This window comes from Podarcis liolepis (genome assembly GCF_965112155.1).
Source record: "Podarcis liolepis genome assembly, chromosome: 8".
Lineage (NCBI taxonomy): Eukaryota > Metazoa > Chordata > Lepidosauria > Squamata > Lacertidae > Podarcis > Podarcis liolepis.
This window is the reverse complement of record NC_139560.1, coordinates 78,213,225-78,235,113: the sequence shown is the minus strand read 5'-3', so window position 1 is coordinate 78,235,113 and position 21,889 is coordinate 78,213,225. Positions and strand designations below refer to the sequence as shown.

The window sequence follows — 21,889 nt, the reverse complement described above, 5'->3', positions numbered from 1 at the left end:
AGTTATTTTATGGGTCTCTCTTCACTCATGCTGTGCTCAGCATGCCTTTGATTGCCCAATCCACAGTTGCAACCTTACCCACAAGGACTATTTGCTGAATATCTTGTTTGGGCAGATGAAGAAAATTTGTTTTCCCCTCAGGGAAAATGAATTAGCTGCTCTAAATTGCTTACTAATTGAAATTAAATGATCAATCACAATCTCTGTTAAGGCTTCTTTTTTCTTCTTCTTTGGCGATCAGTCCATAAACACGGTTTATGTTCTCCATAAACACGGTTTTAATAGTGAGTCCGTAAGTGACTGTGGAGGTCAATTCTGGATCCATATGTCCTTCCACAGTGGGGACACAGGTTTCTGGGCGGGAGTTGATCACGGTGTGGATTTGCCAAGTGTGCCTTTCCCTTAGCATGTTTCCTGCTTTCGTCCTGAGTTCGAGAGTTTTCAAAGCCCATGACACGTTTGGTGATGGTTGTTCAATTGGAGTGCTCACAGGCCAGTGTTTCCCAGTTGTCAGTTTTTTTACTACATTTGCCTTGAAAGAGTCTTTAAACCTCTTTTGTTGACCACCACCATTACACTTTCCATTTTTAAGTTCAGAATAGAGTAGTTGCTTTGGAAGACGATAATCAGGCATCCACACAACATGACCCGTCCAGTGAAGTTGATGTTGTAGAATCATTGCTTCGACACTGGTGATCTTTGCTTCTTCCAGTACACTGGCATTAGTTCGCCTGTCTTCCTAGGTAATGCGTAAATGTTTTCGGAGACACTGTTGATGGAATCTTTCGAGGAGTTGGAGATGGCGTTTATAGGTGGTCCATGTTTTACAAGCATACAGTAAGGTTGGTAGTACAATAGCTTTCTAAACAAGCACTTTGGTTTCCCTGCGAATGTCCCTGTCCTCAAAGACTCTGCACTTCAATCTGGAGAAAGCTGCATTTGCAGAGCTCAGGCGATGCTGGATTTCAGCATCAATGTCAGCCCTTGTGGAAAGATAACTGCCCAGGTAGGAGAAGTGATCAACATTTTCCAATGTAACCCATTGAGTTGGATTTGTGGCGCTACAGAGGGGTTGTTTTTTGCTTGTTGGTGCAGCACTTTGGTTTTTGGGATGTTGAGTGATAGGCCAAGCTTTTCATAAGCTTCTGCGAAGATATTTAGGACGGTTTGGAGGTCATCCTCTGAGCGTGCACACGCTAAGTTGTCATCAGCATACTGAAGCTCTATGATGGAAGTTGTGGTAACCTTACTCTTTGCTTACAGCCTGCTCAGATTAAAGAGCTTTAATGATTTCTACTCCGGTGTGGAGTTTCCTTCCAATGAAGTGTAGGATCATGACAATGAAAATAATGAATAGAGTTGGGACAATAACACATCCCTGTTTAACACCTGATCCCACTGTGAATGGTTCACTTTGAGAGCCCTTGTTACCGGCGATTGTTGCTGTCATATCATAGAGGAGCCAAATGTTCACAAATTTATCTGGGGAGCCAATTTTCAGAAGGACAGTCCACAGGGTATTACAGTTTACAGTGTCAAAGGCCTTAAAAGGTAAAGATAAAGGTACCCCTGCCCGAACGGGCCAGTCTTGACAGACTCTGGGGTTTGTGCGCCCATCTCACATCTATAGGCTGGGGGCCAGCGCTGTCCGGAGACACTTCCGGGTCACGTGGCCAGCGTGACAAAGCTGCATCTGGCGAGCCAGCGCAGCACACGGAACACCGTTTACCTTCCCGCTGGTAAGCGGTACCTATTTATCTACTTGCACCCGGGGGTGCTTTCGAACTGCTAGGTTGGCAGGCGCTGGGACCGAGCAGCGGGAGCTCAGGACTTAGTCAGGTCAATAAATACCATACACAGGGGTTGGTTTTGCTCTCTGCATTTTTCCAGCCACAGCTAATAGAGAGATGCCTTTGATAGTTTCCACAATCTGTTCTCTCACCTTTTTAAAAGAGACTGATAATTTTGGCATCCCTAAAGTATACTGGGATCTCCTCTTTCTCCCAGATTTTTCCGATGAGCTTATGAAGTTGTTGTGTAAGGTCAATTCCACCCACTTTGAAGACTTTAGCAGGTATCCCATCAGGTCCACTGGCTTTGTTGTTTTTCATTTGGTTAATAGCTGTACACAGCTCTCCCAGATCTGGAGAAACTGCAAGCTCATAGTGGGGTGAAATACCACTATGTGTATGATGTGGTACAAGATGGACTTGAATTGCGGCATTGTCAAACCAAAGACATGATAGCTGACATTCTGACCAAGAAACAGTTTTTAGAACCTTTGATGTTATTCCCGGAGGTTCATTTATTGTGCATGCAATTGTTACATTTTCTTGAGAAGGGGTTTGTGGGATAATCAACCTCATATAACCAACATGCTTAAGTCTAATTAATGCATGAAGGGGTTAATACCATAGAGTATGTTGTACTGACAGGCTTAACTATCTACTTCCCCTCACCTTGGCAGGAACTAATAATCAAGCCTTTGTTCTCCCGTTTACTTGAGAAACTCGGCATGTGAAGAGGTTTGAGTTGGTCGCTCCAGCTCAACTGCATGGCCCACAGCATCCATTCTTGAGTTCCTATACCAATAATTTAGGCGCTTTCGCCACTTTGTAACTAAGGTGAATATTACTGCCTGAGGAACCTTTTATGAAACACATGAACCTGACCTTTGAGGAGTGTGAAAGTAAACAATTTTTAAACTTACCAAACGTGTGGTCTTTTTCCTATGCTAGGGGAAACTTTGTGAATGGTAATACAATTTAGAGTTTGGACTGAAAGGGTTAAATTATATCTTCACTGCTTCCAAGAGGTAAGATTTTTTCTGTTAACTTCAGTGCCTCATCTCAACTCTGTAATTTGTGTGGCTGTAGGTTGCTAGGTTGTTATATCTGCATTCTTTGGTGTGATGTCGCAGATGGAAGTTCCATCCATTGTTCAGAATACCTCTGCTGCTGCCCCCCCCCCCGCTACTTACTTGGTCAGTTGCCTGGCTGCTGCTAATATTGGAGAAATATGTGGTGAAAGCAAAAAAAAGAGGTTGTAAAGATGGCAACTGATAAACCCAAAGGCAGTGTTGAAGAGTTTAAAGTAAAGATGGCAACTGATGAACCTGAAGGTGGCATTGAAGAGGATAAAGTAAAGAAAGCAACTGATGAACCTGAAGGCGGCGTGGAAGAGGATAAAGTAAAGACGGCAACTGATGAACCTGAAGGCGGCATTGAAGAGGATAAAGCAAAGAAGGCAACTGATGAACCTGAAGGCGGCGTTGAAGAGGATAAAGTAAAGAAGGCAACTGATGAACCTGAAGGCGGCTTTGAAGAGGATAAAGCAAGGAAGGCAACTGATGAACCTGAAGGCGGCGTTGAAGAGGATAAAGTAAAGAAGGCAACTGATGAACCTGAAGGCGGCGTTGAAGAGGATAAAGTAAAGAAGGCAACTGATGAACCTGAAGGCGGCGTTGAAGAGGATAAAGCAAGGAAGGCAACTGATGAACCTGAAGGCGGCGTTGAAGAGGATAAAGTAAAGAAGGCAACTGATGAACCTGAAGGCGGCGTTGAAGAGGATAAAGTAAAGAAGGCAACTGATGAACCTGAAGGCGGCTTTGAAGAGGATAAAGCAAGGAAGGCAACTGATGAACCTGAAGGCGGCGTTGAAGAGGATAAAGTAAAGAAGGCAACTGATGAACCTGAAGGCGGCGTTGAAGAGGATAAAGTAAAGAAAGCAACTGATGAACCTGAAGGTGGCGTTGAAGACGATAAAGTAAAGAAGGCAACTGATGAACCTGAAGGCGGCGTTGAAGAGGATAAAGTAAAGAAGGAAATTGATGAACCTGAAGGTGGCGTTGAAGAGGATAAAGTAAAGAAAGCAACTGATGAACCTGAAGGCGGCGTTGAAGAGGATAAAGTAAAGAAGGCAACTGATGAACCTGAAGGCGGCGTTGAAGAGGATAAAGTAAAGAAGGCAACTGATGAACTTGAAGGCGGCGTTGAAGAGGATAAAGTAAAGAAAGCAACTGATGAACCTGAAGGTGGCGTTGAAGAGGATAAAGTAAAGAAGGCAACTGATGAACCTGAAGGCGGCGTTGAAGAGGATAAAGTAAAGAAGGCAACTGATGAACCTGAAGGCGGCGTTGAAGAGGATAAAGTAAAGAAGGCAACTGATGAACCTGAAGGCGGCGTTGAAGAGGATAAAGTAAAGAAGGAAATTGAGGAACCTGAAGGCGGCGTGGAAGAGGATAAAGTAAAGAAGGCAACTGATGAACCTGAAGGCGGCGTTGAAGAGGATAAAGTAAAGAAGGCAACTGATGAACCTGAAGGCGGCGTTGAAGAGTCTAAGGTAAAGAAGGCAACTGATGAACGTGAAAGCGGCGCTGAAGAGTATAAAGTAAAGATGGCAACTGATGAACCTGAAGGTGGCGTTGAAGAGTATCAATTAAAGCCTGCAACTGATGAACCTGAAGGTGGCGTTGAAGAGTATAAAGTAAAGATGGAAACTGATGAATCTGAAGGCAGCGATGAAGAGTACATAAGGCCCAAGTGGGATAGTAAATTCCAGTACCTTTTAAGCTGTGCTGGATTTGTTGTGGGTCTTGGAAATGTGTGGCGTTTTCCATACTTGTGCCAAACCTACGGAGGAGGTAAGAGAAAACTCACCTTTTAATTGATTAGTTGCATGATTGTTCAGACTAAACTATGACAAGCACCTCTTGTTCTAAAAGAATATGTATTTGGGGTGTGCCACACCCCTCTAATCTCTGGATCCAGCAACTTTTTAAATTTCAATCAGTGCTTTTAATTCTTGGACTAGCCAGGCTAGCCTCCCGGTGAGGTGTTAGCCTGGGTTGTGAGCCATTAAGGGAGATTTTGTGAGATGGCAAAAAAAGCCAGAGCTGGGAACAAATGTGGCCTAAAATGGCTCTGCAGAGGCAGCTGTAAAGGTACTTAAATGTTGCGACTCTCCACCTGATGGCCTCATCTGTGGCAGATGACAGCTAGAAGGAGGAGACTATCACAGGTTCTGTAAAAGGGAGGGGTCCTTTTTTATTTTTGGTTTGAGAAATTCATTGCTAAATAAAACAAAAAATAATGCCATTTACATCCTGCTCTTCCTTCTGATTGACAGATGGCTATGTGCCCAGAGCAAAATAACAAGACAGAGAATTTGGGAAAGATATGTCCCTAATTTTTCTGTTAACTTCAATGCCTCACTGCAACTCTGATTTGCATGCAGCGCTTAATAGTATTACTGAATAACTTACAACCCAAGCTTTAAGTCTTGTTGGAATTGTTATCTATTGTTACTGATTGATTTGGTTTCACTGCAGGGATTTAGTGTCTGAGTTATTTACTTTCTCTGACTAAATGGAGATGGATTTTTATTTATATTTATATTCTATTGGCAAGAAACATGAAAAACAAATAGTCTTGCTTCTAGGCAACTGTGACAATAAGAGTTCTTTAAATGTTTCTGTGCTTTGACTCTGATAAATGATTTTAAAATGTGTATTATTCCTTGTTGAAAGTTGAAGAGATTAGAAACAAGCTACTTTGTCCAAGAGCAACTTCCTTTGCAGCATCATTCCTGGTTGTAACTTTTTGCCAATCTCTTCTTCTTCTCAAGGAAAGCAGATAATTTACACCTGAGAATGTAGACCAAGGGAGATATGAACACCTGAGTTGACTCTAGCTGATTTCCCTCAAAGTTGATTCTCCCCCCCCCACCCTACATTCCAGATTTTTTTTAAAAAAAATGAAAAAAACTAGCTAAAATGTAAGTGCAAAAACAGCAGCAAGGAACTCTCAATCAATGAAGCAGCTTTTTTTTCATTACTTTCACCTTCTACATCTCTCACTGCAGGTCTAATTTATGCAGGTTAATCCCCACCAATTAGATGCACTTTCAATGCATGCCACAGTAAAAAAACACAAAAACCCCTCTAACAATTAGTTGTATATTATTGCCTTTTTGCACAGACCCTAAGCGGAAGGACATGATTAGCTCACTCCACAACACCTCCCTGCCCCTCATATTGTTTGCATGGGGGCGGGGGCAGTCCCGATTTGAATCTGAAATCAACATCACAGCTTCCCCAATGGAGGAAGTTAATGATCATTAGCTGTAGAACCCTTGTCCCTTCATGGAAAAATTCTCAAGAGCCACAACTGGGTGCCATAGCAGTTAAGGTAGCGCCCCCCCCCCAGGTTTTCTTACCCCCAGTTTATCACCATATGGGGAAAAAAATCCTCTCTCAATCAACTGTTACAGCTTTTTTGCTTTACTTAATAATTATTTTATGTACAACATACTTACCTGACAGATGCTGCTGGTATAAAGATAATGCTAGTAGAAAGTTAGAGGTGGAGGAGGGCATGAGCAGTGGCATAGTGTGTGGGGCCAAGGGGTAGAATTCTGAGGGAACACAACCAGGCACCCCCCCCCCCCAGGCACTGGCTTCCCCACCCTGGTGAAGGATGCAAAGCAGTCCAGGCCCATGGAGCACAGGGAGGGGACAAGGAGCATCCCCAGTGTGGCCTGGCCTGGCCTGGCCAGACATGCCCCTGCAGGCAGCTGGCACAGCAAGGCCCCACTTGGCTGGAGATGTGCTCCATCAGTGTCAGGGGCTTGCCTGCACTGGGTGCCAGCAACCCACGCTATGCCACTGTTATGAGCTAACTATGCTTGGAAATTGTGTTTCTAGGAGCATTCCTGATTCCATACATCATTGCGTTTCTGTTGGAAGGCACCCCTATATTTTTTCTTGAATTAGCTGTAGGGCAACGCATGAGAAAAGGCAGCATTGAAGTCTGGTGGCACATCTCACCTTACCTGGGAGGACTGGGTAGGTTTCTGCAACTGCCTTTACTTGTGACTATACAATCTTCTAATCATTGCTCCTTCCTGGAAATGCATAGGCTCCATGAGGCTGTAATAGCAAACCCATTAGCAGTAGGGTAAGAGATAAAGGACCCCTGGACAGTTAAGTCCAGTCAAAGGCGACTATGGGGTTGCAGTGCTCATCTCGCTTTCAGGCTGAGGGAGCCAGTGTTTGTCCTCAAACAGCTTTCTGGGTCATGTGGCCAGTAGGACTAAACCGCTTCTGGCGCAACGGAACACTGTGATAGAAACCAGAGTGCACAGAAACGCCGTTTACCTTCCCGCCACAGTGATAACTATTTATCTACATGCACTGGCATGCTTTTGAACTGCTACATTGGCAGGAGCAGGTACAGAGCAACGGGAGCTCACCCCGTCTTAGGGATTTGAACCGCTGACCTTATGATTGGCAAGCCCAAGAGGCTCAGTGGTTTAGACCACAGCGCTACCCACATCCCAGTAGTAGTAAACTCAGGCAGTTGCATGCCTATCTGTGTGGAAGATAAACAGAGCCACTCAGGGGCAACCTGTGTGATTTCACCACCTGAGGCAAAATGGGAATTGCCTTCCTCCCACCCCACTGCTTAGTTTGTTAGCACCAACGTTTAATTCACAGGGCAATATTGTTTTCCAGACTGCTAGAGTTCAGGTAGTAATTGGATTTGATCTTTCCATTGTGTGAATCAGACTCTTGCAATATGTATGTTAAAAAGCAATTTTCTTTGTTCATGCCAGTTCTGCATGTGCTTGTATATTCCACAGGTTACACTTCTGTGATAGTGTGCTTCCTAGTAGCTCTCTATTACAATATGCTTTTGGCCTGGATTTTGTGGTATTTTATAAACTCTTTCCGAAACCCATTACCTTGGAGTTCCTGCCCAACAGATACCAGCAAACCAGGTGAGTTCCCAAGTCTCTTGCTGCTTTCTGTTATTACTATCTGCTTTTCTATGTATCCTTCAATCACTGCATTAAATTGTTTGTCCGACTCTGCCACAGTCAGCAACTGTCAGACCCAGGTGTGTTCCTGCCATGCCTCCTTTGGCCCTAGCCACAGATTGGGATAAGCAAGGTCTAGACACAAAGCCCTACAGGTGCCCATTTTTCTGTGTAGGCTATGCACACATTATCAGCTGTGTCTGTGTGTCAGGTTGCATTTGTGCACACCAGAGACGGGATGGGGATGTTTGTACCCAATGTGCATTACTTGCTTCATTTCCCCTCCCGCTTGCAATCCTCCCATTTACCGTTCATGGTGCTATCATCTGTGCATACGCTGTTACACACCTCAGCTGAACTGCACATCAAATGTGGCTTAAGTATTCTTTTTGGGTTGAAGCTGGTTTGATGGAAAACACACACAATAGCAGCATTTATCAACAATCTCCAGGCTAGCTCTACATCTTTGGTAATGTTGTATGTCTCTGGATTCAAAATCCACCATTGGGAGCGCACTAGGGCAAGAGTAAATGGTAATGTGTGGATGCAATTCTTCTCTTCTCCTCTTGCATAAAAAAGCACAGATAAGAAGGGGGGAGGTTAGCTCCCCCTCCTACCCAGATGCACTGCACTTTAAATTGACCTCTCCCCAAGACTCACCTAGTTAGGCTGTGTCCTCATGAACATGTGTCTGCAGTTGCATCCTGTGAACATACACCCCAAATCTTACAGCTCCAAAAGGACAGAATTACAGAGAAAGCAGCACTTGTAAGTTGTACCAAAAGGGAATAGGATATGAACTGAGAGAAGCACTTGGTAATGCAGCAGAGGTAGAATAATAATAATATTTTTATTTATACCCTGCCCATCTGAAAGAAGCAGCAGTAAGTTCATGTTTAAGGCCTAGCTTAGTTTAATAATGGTTTAAAGTGCTGTGTAGATGAGGCCAATAGCTTAAAGCAGTTGTGGTGGATCTTCACGCCCTCCAGCTCTTACTGCACTACAGCACCCACGATCCTGGGCCATAGGCCATGCTTGCTAGGACTGATGGGAGTTGTAGTTCAACGACAGCTAGAAGTCCAAAGGTTCCCCACTCCTGGCTAGTTTACTAGTTATGCCAAAGCAAGAGCTTCCTGTGCAGAAAGAACTGATGCCTGAAGAAAGGCCCCATTCCTGCCCCTTCCCCTTCATGGAATAGCTTTGAGAGGATAAGGCACATATCCATTCACCCGGGGCTGTGCCTAGTCGCATCCCTAACACAAATATATGTAGGGCTGGAGAGTTTTGTTCCAGGCTTGGTCTGGAAGAGCTGAGGTGAAGCATCTCCTCTTGATGTCATTCTTTTGGGAAGCCCTGTTTGTCAATCAAGAGGAGGCTATTCCCCAAACTAAACAATACCTCAGTCTAAAACTCCAGCAGAGAGGGGTTTATGGTAGGTTCACATTTTCCTTAAAAACAAAACAAAACATGGAATGGAGTTTTTAAAATGTAGTGGCGCTGTGGGTTAAATCACAGAGCCTAGGACTTGCTGATCAGAAGGTCGGCGGTTCAAATTGCCGCGATGGGGTGAGCTCCCGTTGCTCGGTCCCTGCTCCTGCCCACCTAGCAGTTCAAAAGCACATCAAAGTGCAAGTAGATAAATAGGCACCGCTCCAGCAGGAAGGTAAACACGTTTCCGTGCACTGCTCTGGTTTGCCAGAAGCGGCTTAGTCATGCTGGCCACATGATCCGGAAGCTGTACGCCGGCTCCCTCGGCCAATAAAGCGAGATGAGCGCCGCAACCCCAGAGTCGGCCCCAACTGGACCTAATGGTCAGGGGTCCCTTTACCTTTATACCATCTGCACGCTCAATTGGTACAGAATGGGACAACTGCATATTCCTGACCGTCAGGATCCTTTCCAACTCTTCTATGATTCTATCTGTTTTGATAATGCCTTCTGTGCTTGTTATTTCAGAACTTATTGAAGAATGTAACAAAAGCACACCTACCAATTATTTCTGGTATAGGTACACTTTAAACATAAGCACGGATATTACAAGCAGTGGTCCGCTTCAGTGGTGGCTGGTTTTATGTTTGGCAGCCTGCTGGTTACTTGTGTTCATTTGTACAGTACGAGGAATTGAATCGACTGGAAAGGTGAGCAGGGATTATTACCAGACACCTGTATTTCACTGACCTGCTCCTTACTGAGGTGGTAAAGCCATCTTTAGACTGCACCATGTGAGACAGAAGGCAGCTCACATGAACGAATGTTCTATCATATTTTTAAAAGGCACCTGCCCATTGAAAACTAATGCGTCTGGGAGGAAGCTAGGTATGCAGGAGGGTTTTTTTTTTCATGTATTTGATCATCTTATTACCTGCCTACAGTCAGAAATGGTACAGTCCAGACAGAAAATAGAATATTATCTACCTTAAGTGCTCATATATTTCATGGTGTTGCCTTCACCTGTTCCTGACACTCACTTTTTTCTTCTCTGCTTTGTTCTTCCTCTTAGGCAATGTATGTTACAACTACATTTCCTTACCTAATTCTAACATTATTCCTTCTTTATGGAGTGACTCTCCCAGGAGCCTTTCACGGATTAGTGTACTTCATGACTCCTAATGCAAGTATTTATTCAATTGATCCTTGGTATTCCAGATGATGTACAGAAAATCTGACTAGGTCTTTTAGACTAATAATAATAATAATAATAATAAAAATGCCCATCTGGCTGACTTTCCCCAGCCACTCTGCAATACAGCATTAAATATAAAAAACTTCCCTAAACAGGGCTGCCTTCAGATGTCTTTTAAAGAGAAGATAGCTGCTTATTTCCTTCACATCTGAAGGGAGGGCATTCCACAGGGCAGGCGTCACTATCAAAAAGGTCCTCTGTCTGGTTCCCTGTAACCTCACTTCTCGCAATGAGGGAACCGCCAGAAGGCCCTCGGCGCTGGATCTCAGTGTCCGGGCTGAACCTTCCTCCATGCTGCTTCTTTGTTTACCACTTAATACTAGTTGGGATCCACACATATTCTGGCAATTGTACTTTGTTAACTCCCTCTAGAATCTATGAAGAACAGAAACGTGTGTAAAAATGCCCTTTTCTAGAACTTACAAATATAGGCAACCCTGGGTCAAATCTTATTTTTCAGCAGACTGGGCAGAACTACACTTCATTGTGTCAGCATGGGGTGTCCCAGTTCTGTATTTGACTTGTTATGCTGGGGCGAATGCAGAGATGGAGAGATGCATTTGCAGAGGAAGCCAGTGGGCAGGTACTTAATCCTCCCTATGCCCACCAATTCTTCCCTACAAATGCTCCCCTGGACTGCTTTTTGTTTCTCCGTCTGGCAGGGTCCAAGAGTGGAAGATGTGCAAGTGAAGGTAAAAGCACTCTAGTGAGCATTTGTAAGGGACTATCGCCAAACATGGAAAGAGTTAAGCGCTCTCTCCTACACACTGATTCTCCCCCTCCAACAAGCCCCCAGCAGGCAGTTTGTGAAACACTTGTTTGCCAGTATAATGCATTGTTCTGTTCTGAATTTGTTGAATTCAGAAAACACACTAATTTTCCACTGCTTGCCAGGAAGGCCTGTATCAGTGAAATATGCACAGGAATTATGAGACTAATAATGTTTTTAGCCCTGATATCTCCCTGTCTCTCTCACAGCTCAAGAAGATCAACAATCCACGTGCCTGGCTTGATGCAGCCACCCAGATTTTTTCCTCTCTTTCTTTAGGATGTGGGGGACTCATAGCATATTCAAGCTACAACCCGTCAAAGTAGGTATAATCTTGCAGTTTTGTTAGCTTTCGCTCACAATGTGGAGAGGAGTTGTTTGACGCAGTCAAATTGACTTCTATGAGATAGCGCCTCAGTGATCTCTGGAGACAAGACTCAATTCTCATTCAACCCACACTGGAGCCCAGGAAAAGCGGTTGGCTCTGTTCTCTTGATGTCTCCCTGTGTGAGTCCCAAAGATGCCCTTTATTGTTCTTTCTGCAATGTCAGAGTTGGGCAGATGCCCCAGTACACAGGCTGTCGCACACAAACAGCGGTAGGTTGCATACGCATGTCTTCGTGTGAAGATCTTCACATCATCTGCAGGAAGGATGGGAGTGAATGTGGAAGTGGGAAAAGTTCAGCTAAGTTTGAGATGCAATACTTTATGATGAATGAGTCCCACTGAAGTCAGCTGCAGAGCCCTGACTTGAGACCCCGCAGCCACCCCCTCGTTGGAAATAACTCACACAAGGATACGGATATTAGGTTTATGTTATTGGGCAAATTTTGGCCACAACTTTATTGAAATTACAGAATGTGAGCAGTATTGGCTTAGGCATTGATTGGACCTGACTATATCAGACTCCTGCCCATTGTGCAGGAAGTCCAGTAAGGGTAAGCCACCGGTAGATGGAGCCCTGTCGATGCGAACCAACTCAAGCTCACCCTGGTGTTCCCGTCGGGGTCATGTCAAGGCCTTAGCCCCCCAGCCGGGCTTCAGACTAGATCAGGGGTCTGCAACCCGCGGCTCTGGAGCCGCATGTGGCTCTTTTACACCTTTGCCTCGGCTCCGGGGCGGATACTAGCGAGGGGAGGAGGCGCATTGTGCACCCCGACACTCCTCACTGTGGCGGGCGCTGTACTGGCTGTGACGTCGCATGGGGGCGGTGCGTGCGTTAGTCACGCACCATCCCGACGTCACCTTCCCGCCCGCTGTCAGATCACGGCTCCGGAGATATATTTGTTTTAAATGTCGCAATGGTTTTGCGGCTCCCAGGTTTTTTTTTCTTCAAAAACGGGTCCAAGTGGCTCTTTTTGTCTTAAAGGTTGCAGACCCCTGGACTAGATCAAAACCCCCGGGTTCCCTTAATGGAATACCCTTAAGCATGGAGGGGCAGGTGATGGCCACACCTCCCCTCCCCCACACAAGGTCAAACAATGCCTAACTGCAACCCTAACTACCGTATTTTTCGTCCCATAGGACGCTCTGTCCCATAGGACGCACCTAGTTTTTTTTTTGGGGGGGGGAAATAAAGGAAAAAAATTTCCCCTTTATTTTCCCTCCAAAACCAGGTCGGGGAACCGAACCAGGTTGAGGAACAGTGGGATGGCAGCGCTGCGCCTCCCTGCTGTCCCCTGAGTTTGTGGGGCTGGCCGATGTCTGCCCGGCGCGAGGGGCGCTCTGCTTCAGGGCGCCCCTTGCGCTGGGCGGCAGGCTGCTATCCGCAGCGTGGGGAACCCTGTGGGGAACTCCTGCAGGGCTGCCTAGGCTGCGGATGTGTTCCTGAAGCACGGGGTGCTCTACTTTCAGCGTGCCCGGCGCTCCGGGAAGCAAGCTGCTATCCGCAGCCTGGACAGCCCTGCGGGAACTCTGTGGGCTGCCTAGGCTGCGGATGTCTTCCTGAAGCCTGGAGAGCGAGAGGGGTCGGTGCGCACCGACCCCTCTCGCTCTCCAAGCTTCAGCGAAAGCCTGCATTCGCCCCATAGGACGCACCCAGATTTCCCCTTCATTTTTGGAGGGGAAAAAGTGCATCCTATATGGCGAAAACTATGGTAAGTAGTGACGATTGCTACGAGGTAGGCGAAAACTAAGTGGCCAGTGCCAATTTGCCAAGTGGAAAAATTCCTACCAGGCCCCTCGGACAACCAAGGCGACCAACCGAAGTCCATAGCAAGGCCATAGCCTAACCTGCAAAATAGGGAGGGAGAGCGGGTGATTGAGGAAGCGAGCCAAAGAGGAAGTCCTCTGGCTCACTCCTCCATTTAAACGGCCCCGGCCATGCCCCCTGGCCAGCGGGGGTTGGCTGGCCGGGCTCTGACATGGCCGGGATCCCCCAGGCAACGGGGGACAAAGTCCCCCGCCCCTGGTGGGGAGTGGGTGGCCACGCGGCCACGCTGGGAAGTGCAGCAGATTTATGATTAATGAGTCCCACTGAAGTCAGCTGCAGAGCCCTGACTTGAGAGTTTTTATTTTTGATCAGAAGGCAAGTGACTGAGGCGGCTGCATGTTCTCAATATAGCTTTACTCCATAAAGTTCCTGTGAGTATAAAACAGCATCATGCCATCTGTCTACTATTGCTATTTTTTACTGTTCTGGGATTGAAAATATTCAGTGAAGAGTAGATTACAAGTACTTCAAATAAAATAATAAATGTATAACATTAGAAGTTACAGACTTGGTGCTGGCCTTTGTAACATTTAATCGGGTTGTTATGTACTTGTTTTTCCTAGTAATGACTGTGAAATGGATGCTGTCATGATAGCAACAATAAACTCTTTGACTTCTTTGTTTGCGTCAATCCCAGTTTTTTCAATTCTGGGGTTCAAAGCAACAGTGGCCTATGAAGAATGCTTGGAAAGGTGAGCCATTCAAGTTTCACAGTTAGGAACCAATTTAAGGTGTTGGTCCAAGCCCTCTGTTCACAATTTGTTTTGTTTTTCATTGTCTAAAATTTAGTGTCATTTCTCTCCCCCCCCCCTTTAAACCAGTTTAGGGGACCCCAGAGGGCAGAATTAAAATAAGATTGTAGCATAGAACACAAAGTATACAATCCTGCATGTTCCATGTGCATAATCATTAATTCAGGTATACAGGCAACTTCCTTTTTGTGTGGGGGTTGCGTTCCTGGTCCCAGCGCACGTCAGTGGTTGCGCATAAACCCATTCCACCCTGGCCTGCCCCTATTTGAAGCAAATTGCTGTTGTTTTTCTTTGAGACTGTGGCAATGCAAATAATTCGTACCATTCCTGCCTTTACTGACAGAAATGTTAAATACATCACCAAGGCATTCAGGAACGAAAGCATCACTGTAGACAGCGGCGCATCTTGGCTCAGTTACTTGAACGGAACAGATATCAATAAACTTACATCTCTCAACCTGGCAAATTGTGATCTCCAATATTTCCTTGATCAGGTATTGTACTCCATTACAAAATGATCCAATTGTAAAAGTACAGTATGCAATGATTTTGTAGTCGCCAAAACAACTCCACTTGCTTGGGGCTATTGCCACAGACACGGCATTAGTTCCTGATGGCATTCATATGCTCTTTTTCTGCCATGGCACCTATTTTGCGGTTTTTGCCATGACAGGTAGTGCATTGAGTAGGGACCAGTAGGGTGGCAGAAGTGGGGCTATGTTGCTCTCCCAGCTTCCCAACAGTGCATGTTGCCATTGCTTATGGGGAAGGACAAGACGGTGGGGTGCTTGGCGAGGGTGGCTGCTGTGGCAGAGCCACCCGCTGCTCCTGTTGCAGCACTTGCACCATGCCAACCTCCCTGCCGCCTTGCTCCTCTCCTTCACATCAGCATGTGGTATTTTGGGAAGCCAGGTGAGCAATGCAACCTCACCTGAGAGGAAGCGATGACAGACAACACTGACTGTGACAACAGCTTTGTTATGAATGAATGGAGCTTCCTTCTCTGGTCACATTCCATGAAGGTTTCTGCAGCTTCCACTGCATTTTTCTGTAGTTTCTCTGCTGGACCTCTGCCATGCTGCATGGTGGTCACAGCCCTGGCTCTTCAGCTACCGTTGATGTAATGACCCAGGCAGTAAATTCTTCCAGAAGAGCTCTTTGGTTTCATACAAGCTGCTGTGTCTCTGGTAAACAAGCTTGTTACTCTGCCCATATGTATGAGTGCACAGAGACCACAAGTTGTTTGCCTGGTTATCTCCGAAGAAACACAATCTACCTTCCCCCCTACAACTACTGTTACTGGGGTGTTCCATGGCCACTTTTTTAGCCACAAATACTTGCACACAGAAGATGGGGCTCAGGGTACCCACCAAAACTCTAGTCCAGCTTGAGAAGTTTCCCCTTATAATTCTGCAGAGACACGCAGAAACCATACCTGTGTCTGCACGTATGAGCACGAAAAGAACTACAGAAAGCAACCTGTGAGCTTAGGTGGCTGCTTTTTTATTATTTTATCACCATTCCTTCACCCTTAGATCCCTTTTTTTAAAAAAAGATATTTATTGCAAAATTTTCAACAAAAAAGAAATCAAACATATAAAGTACCATCACCAAGAAATAACAATCATAAAAGAACAGAAAAGAAAAAGAGCAAAAAAAGTGAACATAGAACAAAAACCACAGTCCATAAATCATATTTTGATAGCTTTAGGACTTCCTCATATCTCCCTTTCCTGCATTCTCACTAATAAAATTATGAACAGCAATTTGTTACCTTGTTTCAATTCTTATTTTGTAATTCTCGAATATTATGTCTCAAACTTTAATTTTTTTTTTGTCAAATACTTAACTGCTTAACTTAAACATAATATTACTTCAGGTTTCATCCTTTTCTTAAACCTCACTTATTCTCATAATATCTTTCAACTAAATTACTGATGCCGTGTTGTTTTCTATCGTGCATTATCTTAACATTCATACAACTTATAATGTTTTTGTAAATAGTCCTTAAACTTTTTCCAGTCCTCTTCCACTGTCTCTTCTCCCAAGTCTCGGTTTCTACCAGTCATTTCAGCTAGCTCCATGTAGTCTATCAATTGCGTCTGCCATTCTTCCAGCGTGGGCAAATCTTGTGTCTTCCAATGTTTTGCGATGAGTATTCTTGCTGCTGTTGTTGCATACATAAAAAAAGTTCGATCCTTCTTTAACACCCTCTGGCTGACAATGCCCAAAAGGAAGGCCTCTGGTTTCTTAGGAAAGGTATACTTAAATACCATTTTTAACTCATTGTAAATCATTTCCCAAAAGGCCTTGACCCTCAGGCAAGTCCACCAAAGGTGAAAGAATGTTCCTTCAGTCTCCTTACATTTCCAACATTTATTGTCGTGCAAATGGTATATTTTTGCAAGCTTGACTGGGGTCATGTACCACCTATAAATCATTTTCATAATATTTTCTTTCAAGGCACTACAGGCCGTGAACCTCACACCGGTGGTCCATAACCTTTCCCAGTCAGCAAACATAATATTATACCCAATGTCCTGTGCCCATTTCACCCTTAGATCCCTGGGCAAGTGACAACAATTTAAAATGCAACACTAAAAACAGATTACGGCAACTTAATACCACTGGGCTGCTCTGGTTCGCCAGAAGCGGCTTAGTCATGCTGACCACCCGGAAGCTGTACGCCGGCTCCCTCGGCCAATAAAGCAAGATGAGCGCCACAACCCCAGAGTCGGCCATGACTGGACCTAATGGTCAGGGGTCCCTTTACCTTTATGGTGAGTCCTAAAAATGCACATCTCAGGTGTTGAAGGTCAAGGTCAAGAGGGTTTTTTGTTTCCCCCCCCCCCAATATGAACTTGTAATTGGTAATGGCTGTATGTTATTCCAGATGATGGCTAAATGTTGAGTAATACAACATTTTGCCTCTGCATTAGAATAAATGAAACTCAGAAATCAATCTGACAGTTTTTACCATTATTTGTGAATTTTGCAGAGTGTTTCTGGAACCGGCTTGGCCTTTATTGTGTTCACTGAAATCATGCTTAAGATGCCTGGATCAAACACTTGGGCGGTTATGTATTTTCTTATGCTGTTCAGTCTTGGTATATCTTCCATTTTTGGACTCGTTCAAAGTATCTTGACGCCTTTCACAGAATCTCCCACTGTGTCTAGATACATATACAAGGAGGCTATATGTGGTAAGGCATCTTCCTCAAATCCTTTTCTTTGCTGATAACAATGCTCAAGAGTAATACGGTGCTTTACTCGGTTCAAAGTGCTTCACCTACATTATTTCAGCAATCAAAAACAACAGCAGCTTAACATTATCTCTGTATTGCAGGTTGGGGCTGAGATAGGGTTCGTGGGCAAGACAGTATTTCGATGGGGGAATATCCTGGCTCATTTCTCATTCTTATAGTTGCTACTGTTGTTTCAAGATACGTTCTTTCCAGTTTCATTAACCTACCCAGGGAGGTTTGGCTGCCACCTTCATTATACATCTTTACGAGCCAGGCAAAAAAAGTTCCTCTTCAACCAGATCTTGGGCTAATTCTATGGCCTTTTAAATGTGTTTGTGTGAGCGGGGGTGATTGTTTCATTTTTGTTCTATTTATTTTGTGCTTTTATCCTGTATTTTTATCTTGTGAACTGCCCTGATATCTCTGAAGGGCACTATATAAATTAATAAACAGTAATAACAACAATAACAATAATCTGGTGAGCAGAAACTGTACAGTCTTAATGATGCCACATTGCACCCATTAACCATTAAGGATAGGTGAGTGGCAAAACTTGGGTGTTTGGCAAGAACGGAACAGACGTGTTGGTATTGATTATAAACGCACATGTAAACACCAATGGTTAGGTTTTCTTTTATTTCATGTGTATAAATTGACTAATGAATGTTGTTGTCTGTAGGTTTAATATGCCTTTCTGCTTTTCTGCTGGGCCTGCTTTTTGCTCTGAGATCAGGAAACTACTGGCTTGAGATGTTTGATGCCTATGCTGGGACCCTGCCTTTGTTAGTCATCACTTTCTTTGAACTGATCGGTATTGTATTTATTTATGGACTAAAAAGGTATGGCTATGTTTCTTCGCATATTTATCTGGATAAGCCATTAGGTGCACAAGCAACTCAAGGCAGATGAACACGTCAGGCTGTATTCATAACTAAGCATTTCTATTGAGAAATGAACACACTATGGAGAAGCTAGGCAATCCACCTACATCTTGTGATGCAAATCAGGATTTTTTAGTGATGGAGTGCCTTGCCCGCCCCCCCCCCGCCCCGCCTGCTCTCCCACTTACATGGAAACTAACTCTAATGCTTGAAGAGGGTTTACAAGGTAAACTGGTGTCTAATCAGGACTGCTTCAGACTGCTTTAGTGAGTTGTGTTTCAAAACTGAATACTCATCCATGGGGGGAGCCGTTATGTTTAATATGAGGGGCATTCAGTCTGAAGAGGTACAGTCGCCAACAGCCATTGCTATTTGAAGTGGTATGGCCCAGGACCCAGATTTACCAGCCCCCCCCCCCATCATAGGGATCATGAGAACCAAGCCCATTGATAAGCTGGTGAGGTGTGACACTTCCATTTCCCTCCTTTATCCTGTGAAAACAACATTCTAAGCAACAAGCCTTTATTTAGTCTATTTATTTAGAAAAGCATTTTTGTACTGCCAAATAAAACACTGGAGTGATGCACAACATAAAATACAATTACGGTACAAGCAGTACCAATAATTATGGAAGTGGCTGGCTAATCAAAACATTAAAAAGCAATGAAGGCCTGATCTTTAAGAGAGGCAGGAAAGTAAAAAGTGAGGGTGTCTGCCAGATCTCTTACTGGCCTAGGTGCAGCAAGAGATACCTGGTTATTGTATTTGAAGTATAAACCATGTACCCCTGCTCAGAAATAAATTCCATTGCATACAGTGGGAATACGATTCCAACTAAGGTTTGCAGCCTTATGCATAATTTGGGGATATACACCCCAAAATTTGCAATAGGATAAAGGTTTCCTATCTGTTGTGTTTAATTCATTTGTGTAAAAGATCATTTGATTTTGGAGGGTGCATATGGCCTTCTTAACAGCCCAAGCAGCTGTCAGAGAGGATAGATCTCTATTTGAGGTAGTCCTTGATTTGAAAATCCCTCTGGTTTAAAAGATTAAGAACTCTAGGCAGGGAGAGCAGAGGCCTCAAAGTTTCCCACCAGCAGTTAAAACCTGGAAAGGAGACGGAACAGGCTAGCTGGTCAGTCTTCCCCACTATGGAGACATGTAATACATTTCTATTTCAGTCACAGAAATCATTTCTAAATTAGTACATAAACGTTTTACGCCAGCCTGAAACCTCTTTTGTTTGTGTTTCCCTCTTTTGAGTGATGCTTATGTAGCTGCTCTGCTTGTTCCTGCTTTCATCAAGTGATGAGCAGGCATGCGGTCAGAGGAGAAACAGAAGTTTAGCTGGCTTCATTTTTAATAAGGTTGCATGCAAGTGAATTGTCCACAGATCACTCATTAAATGTATCCATTTCATTAACAGATTCAGTGCAGATGTGAAAGATATGATAGGAAGACCACTAAAAGGCTATTGGAAGGCAACATGGCAATTTTTCTCCCCAGTGATAATGTTCCTAATTTTTTTGTCCTATGTACTAGTTGAGCCACCATCAAAGTACTATACTTGGAACCCAAATTATGTAAGTTACCTTTATACAAGTCATTACTAGTCTTTCCCTAATTTGCATTCATGGGGGGGGGGATTGAGCTCTCACTCCAATCTTGCTGCTATGAACTCCTGAATTGATAAAGATGCTCTGCTTAAGCACAGAATTCCTGGGCGGGGTATAAATAATAAAATTATTAAGTATAATCAACTGAGGATGTTTTATGTTGGCCTTTTTATTTAATGTCCTACCACTTTTGCTTCAGCCGGACATTTAATAAATGGTTTTACATTTTGATTTTATTACTCTGCTGTAAGCTGCTCTAAGAGCATTCCTGAAGAGCAACTTAAAAGCAGGTTGAATAAACAGACATCCTCTTCACACCAAGCCCAAAGATGCCATCAGTCATATACTACAGCCCATCAAGGGCTTGACAGTGATCCTGGCTCTTGCTATCTAGGACACCAAGCTAAAACAGGCTTTACAGAACCCTACATGCCTGCTGGGCTGTTTTCTTCTTTGTGGGGCACAGGAGGTGTGTGTCTGCTGTACGTGTAGTCAGCCAGCAAACTTGCGTATGAACCTATTACAAGAAGGTATTGCCTGGAGAAAGACAGTCAGGGTGTGTATCCATAGTAGTGGACAGAGGAGGAATGACCGCTGGGGGTGGGACGCAGAAAGGAGTGCCATAGCGCACCTGTAGCAGCAAACATGCTTTTTCTGTACAGCCACAGTAGGTGCTGTAACTCTCTAATGGTTTGACTTTACCCACAAAGGCACACTCTTACACTGACCAGTCCCAGATCTGTTCAGCTTCATGAGTTTTCAGATTTTACCATTTGGTGTGACAGGAGTGAACATTCATAAAAAAATTACTTTTTGTTAGTGACAACACGCCACTAGCACAATTGGACTCCCCCCCCCCTCCCATGGCATCCCAAAATTTGCTCCAGAGCAGGCACCCCCAAACTCGGCCCTCCAGATGTTTTGGGACCACAATTCCCAACATCCCTGACCACTGGTCCTGTTAGCTGGGAATGATGGGAGTTGTAGTCCCAAAACATCTGGAGGGCCGAGTTTGGAGATGCCTGCTCCAGAGGGATTGGGAAATCCCTAGAAGGTATTTAGGAGGTGCACCAGTGGAGAAGAGAACATCCCATCATGTGAGGAGACATCCTTGTGCTGCTGAAGCCATAGTCTTAGCCCTACACTGCATGCAACTCAGGAGTCTTCCCTTTCCCTTTTGGAGTGATACCAACCTTTGCTTAGCTCCCACTTTGAAGTATTAACAAGCTGTAATTCCTGTCTTCACTTACCTGGGAGCAATCCTCATTTAACTTGATGGGATTTGCTTCTGAGTAAACACATAGAAAATTGTGCTGTTTAGTGTGGTTTCATTCAATACATTCATTTCTCCCAAAGGTATATTTTCCCGCAAAAGAGCAAAAAAAGTATCCTCCCTGGGCTGTCGTCATCTCTATCATGCTGGAAAGTGTACCATGTTTGTTGATCCCTTTCGGAGCCATTTACCAACTTTGCAGAATCGTACTGAAAAGGAAACGGCTACAAATAATACATCCAGACACCAGCACTGGTATCCTTTGTATCACCAGTAGCACCGGTAGCACTGGTATCCCTGGTATAAGCAGTAGCATTGGTATCCCTGGTATCACCAGTAGCACCGGTAGCACTGTTATCACCAGTAGCACCGGTATCCCTGGTATCACCAGTAGCACTGGTATCCCTGGTATCACCAGTAGCACCTGATCTTAACTTTTGTTTCAGCAATCTGGTCACCCTTGTTTTCCCCATCCTATCCTGACCATTAACCCCCCCCCCACACACACATGTATCCTCAAATTTAAGGTATTCAATCAGTAAGAATGTAAGGATTTCTATGTAAAACCGTTTTTTCAATAAATGCATCTTTATATATAGCACTCAAGACTGTTCATAATACGTAACACATAATTATCT

At 44.4% G+C, this 21,889-nt stretch overlaps 2 protein-coding genes across 13 annotated transcripts in view; one reads left to right on the top strand and one right to left on the bottom strand.

The window, feature by feature from the left end:
* TERT (telomerase reverse transcriptase) overlaps positions 1-21,889 on the bottom strand; it is an 84,848-nt gene that overhangs the window by 6,765 nt on the left and 56,194 nt on the right. For 2 of the 10 annotated variants that reach the window (XR_014529592.1, XR_014529593.1), the window contains exon 18: positions 18,882-19,469. The exons of the other annotated variants lie outside the window; for them this stretch is intronic. The gene's annotated coding sequence lies outside the window, so the exon portion shown is untranslated. Of the gene's footprint in view, positions 1-18,881; positions 19,470-21,889 lie in introns of those variants that run through there. 10 annotated transcript variants of the gene reach the window in all.
* On the top strand, positions 222-21,852 carry LOC310714097 (sodium-dependent neutral amino acid transporter B(0)AT3-like). Of its 3 annotated transcripts, XM_083519075.1 has the most exons (14): positions 222-1,551; positions 1,836-3,745; positions 3,794-4,642; positions 6,704-6,844; positions 7,642-7,779; positions 9,775-9,956; positions 10,319-10,429; positions 11,480-11,592; positions 14,046-14,174; positions 14,578-14,728; positions 17,233-17,437; positions 18,159-18,318; positions 19,789-19,945; positions 21,335-21,852. In XM_083519075.1, exons 2-14 carry the CDS (start codon positions 3,052-3,054, stop codon positions 21,677-21,679), a joined length of 3,375 nt encoding a protein of 1,124 aa, XP_083375201.1. In that variant the 5' UTR covers positions 222-1,551; positions 1,836-3,051; the 3' UTR covers positions 21,680-21,852. The 3 variants fall into 3 exon arrangements, with proteins under 3 accessions (XP_083375201.1, XP_083375202.1, XP_083375203.1); XM_083519076.1 differs by lacking the exon at positions 222-1,551 and having other exon boundaries at positions 2,948-3,121; positions 3,170-4,642; XM_083519077.1 differs by lacking the exon at positions 222-1,551 and having other exon boundaries at positions 2,995-3,121.

Bases quoted from the DNA above. Each gene is read 5' to 3' on its own strand.
- LOC310714097 (XM_083519075.1), top strand. From the start codon at position 3,052: ATGGCAACTGATAAACCCAAAGGCAGTGTTGAAGAGTTTAAAGTAAAG. The intron at 18,319-19,788 runs GTATGGCTATGT...TTTCATTAACAG, and splicing joins TTTATTTATGGACTAAAAAG to ATTCAGTGCAGATGTGAAAG. The intron at 19,946-21,334 runs GTAAGTTACCTT...TTTCTCCCAAAG, and splicing joins ATACTTGGAACCCAAATTAT to GTATATTTTCCCGCAAAAGA.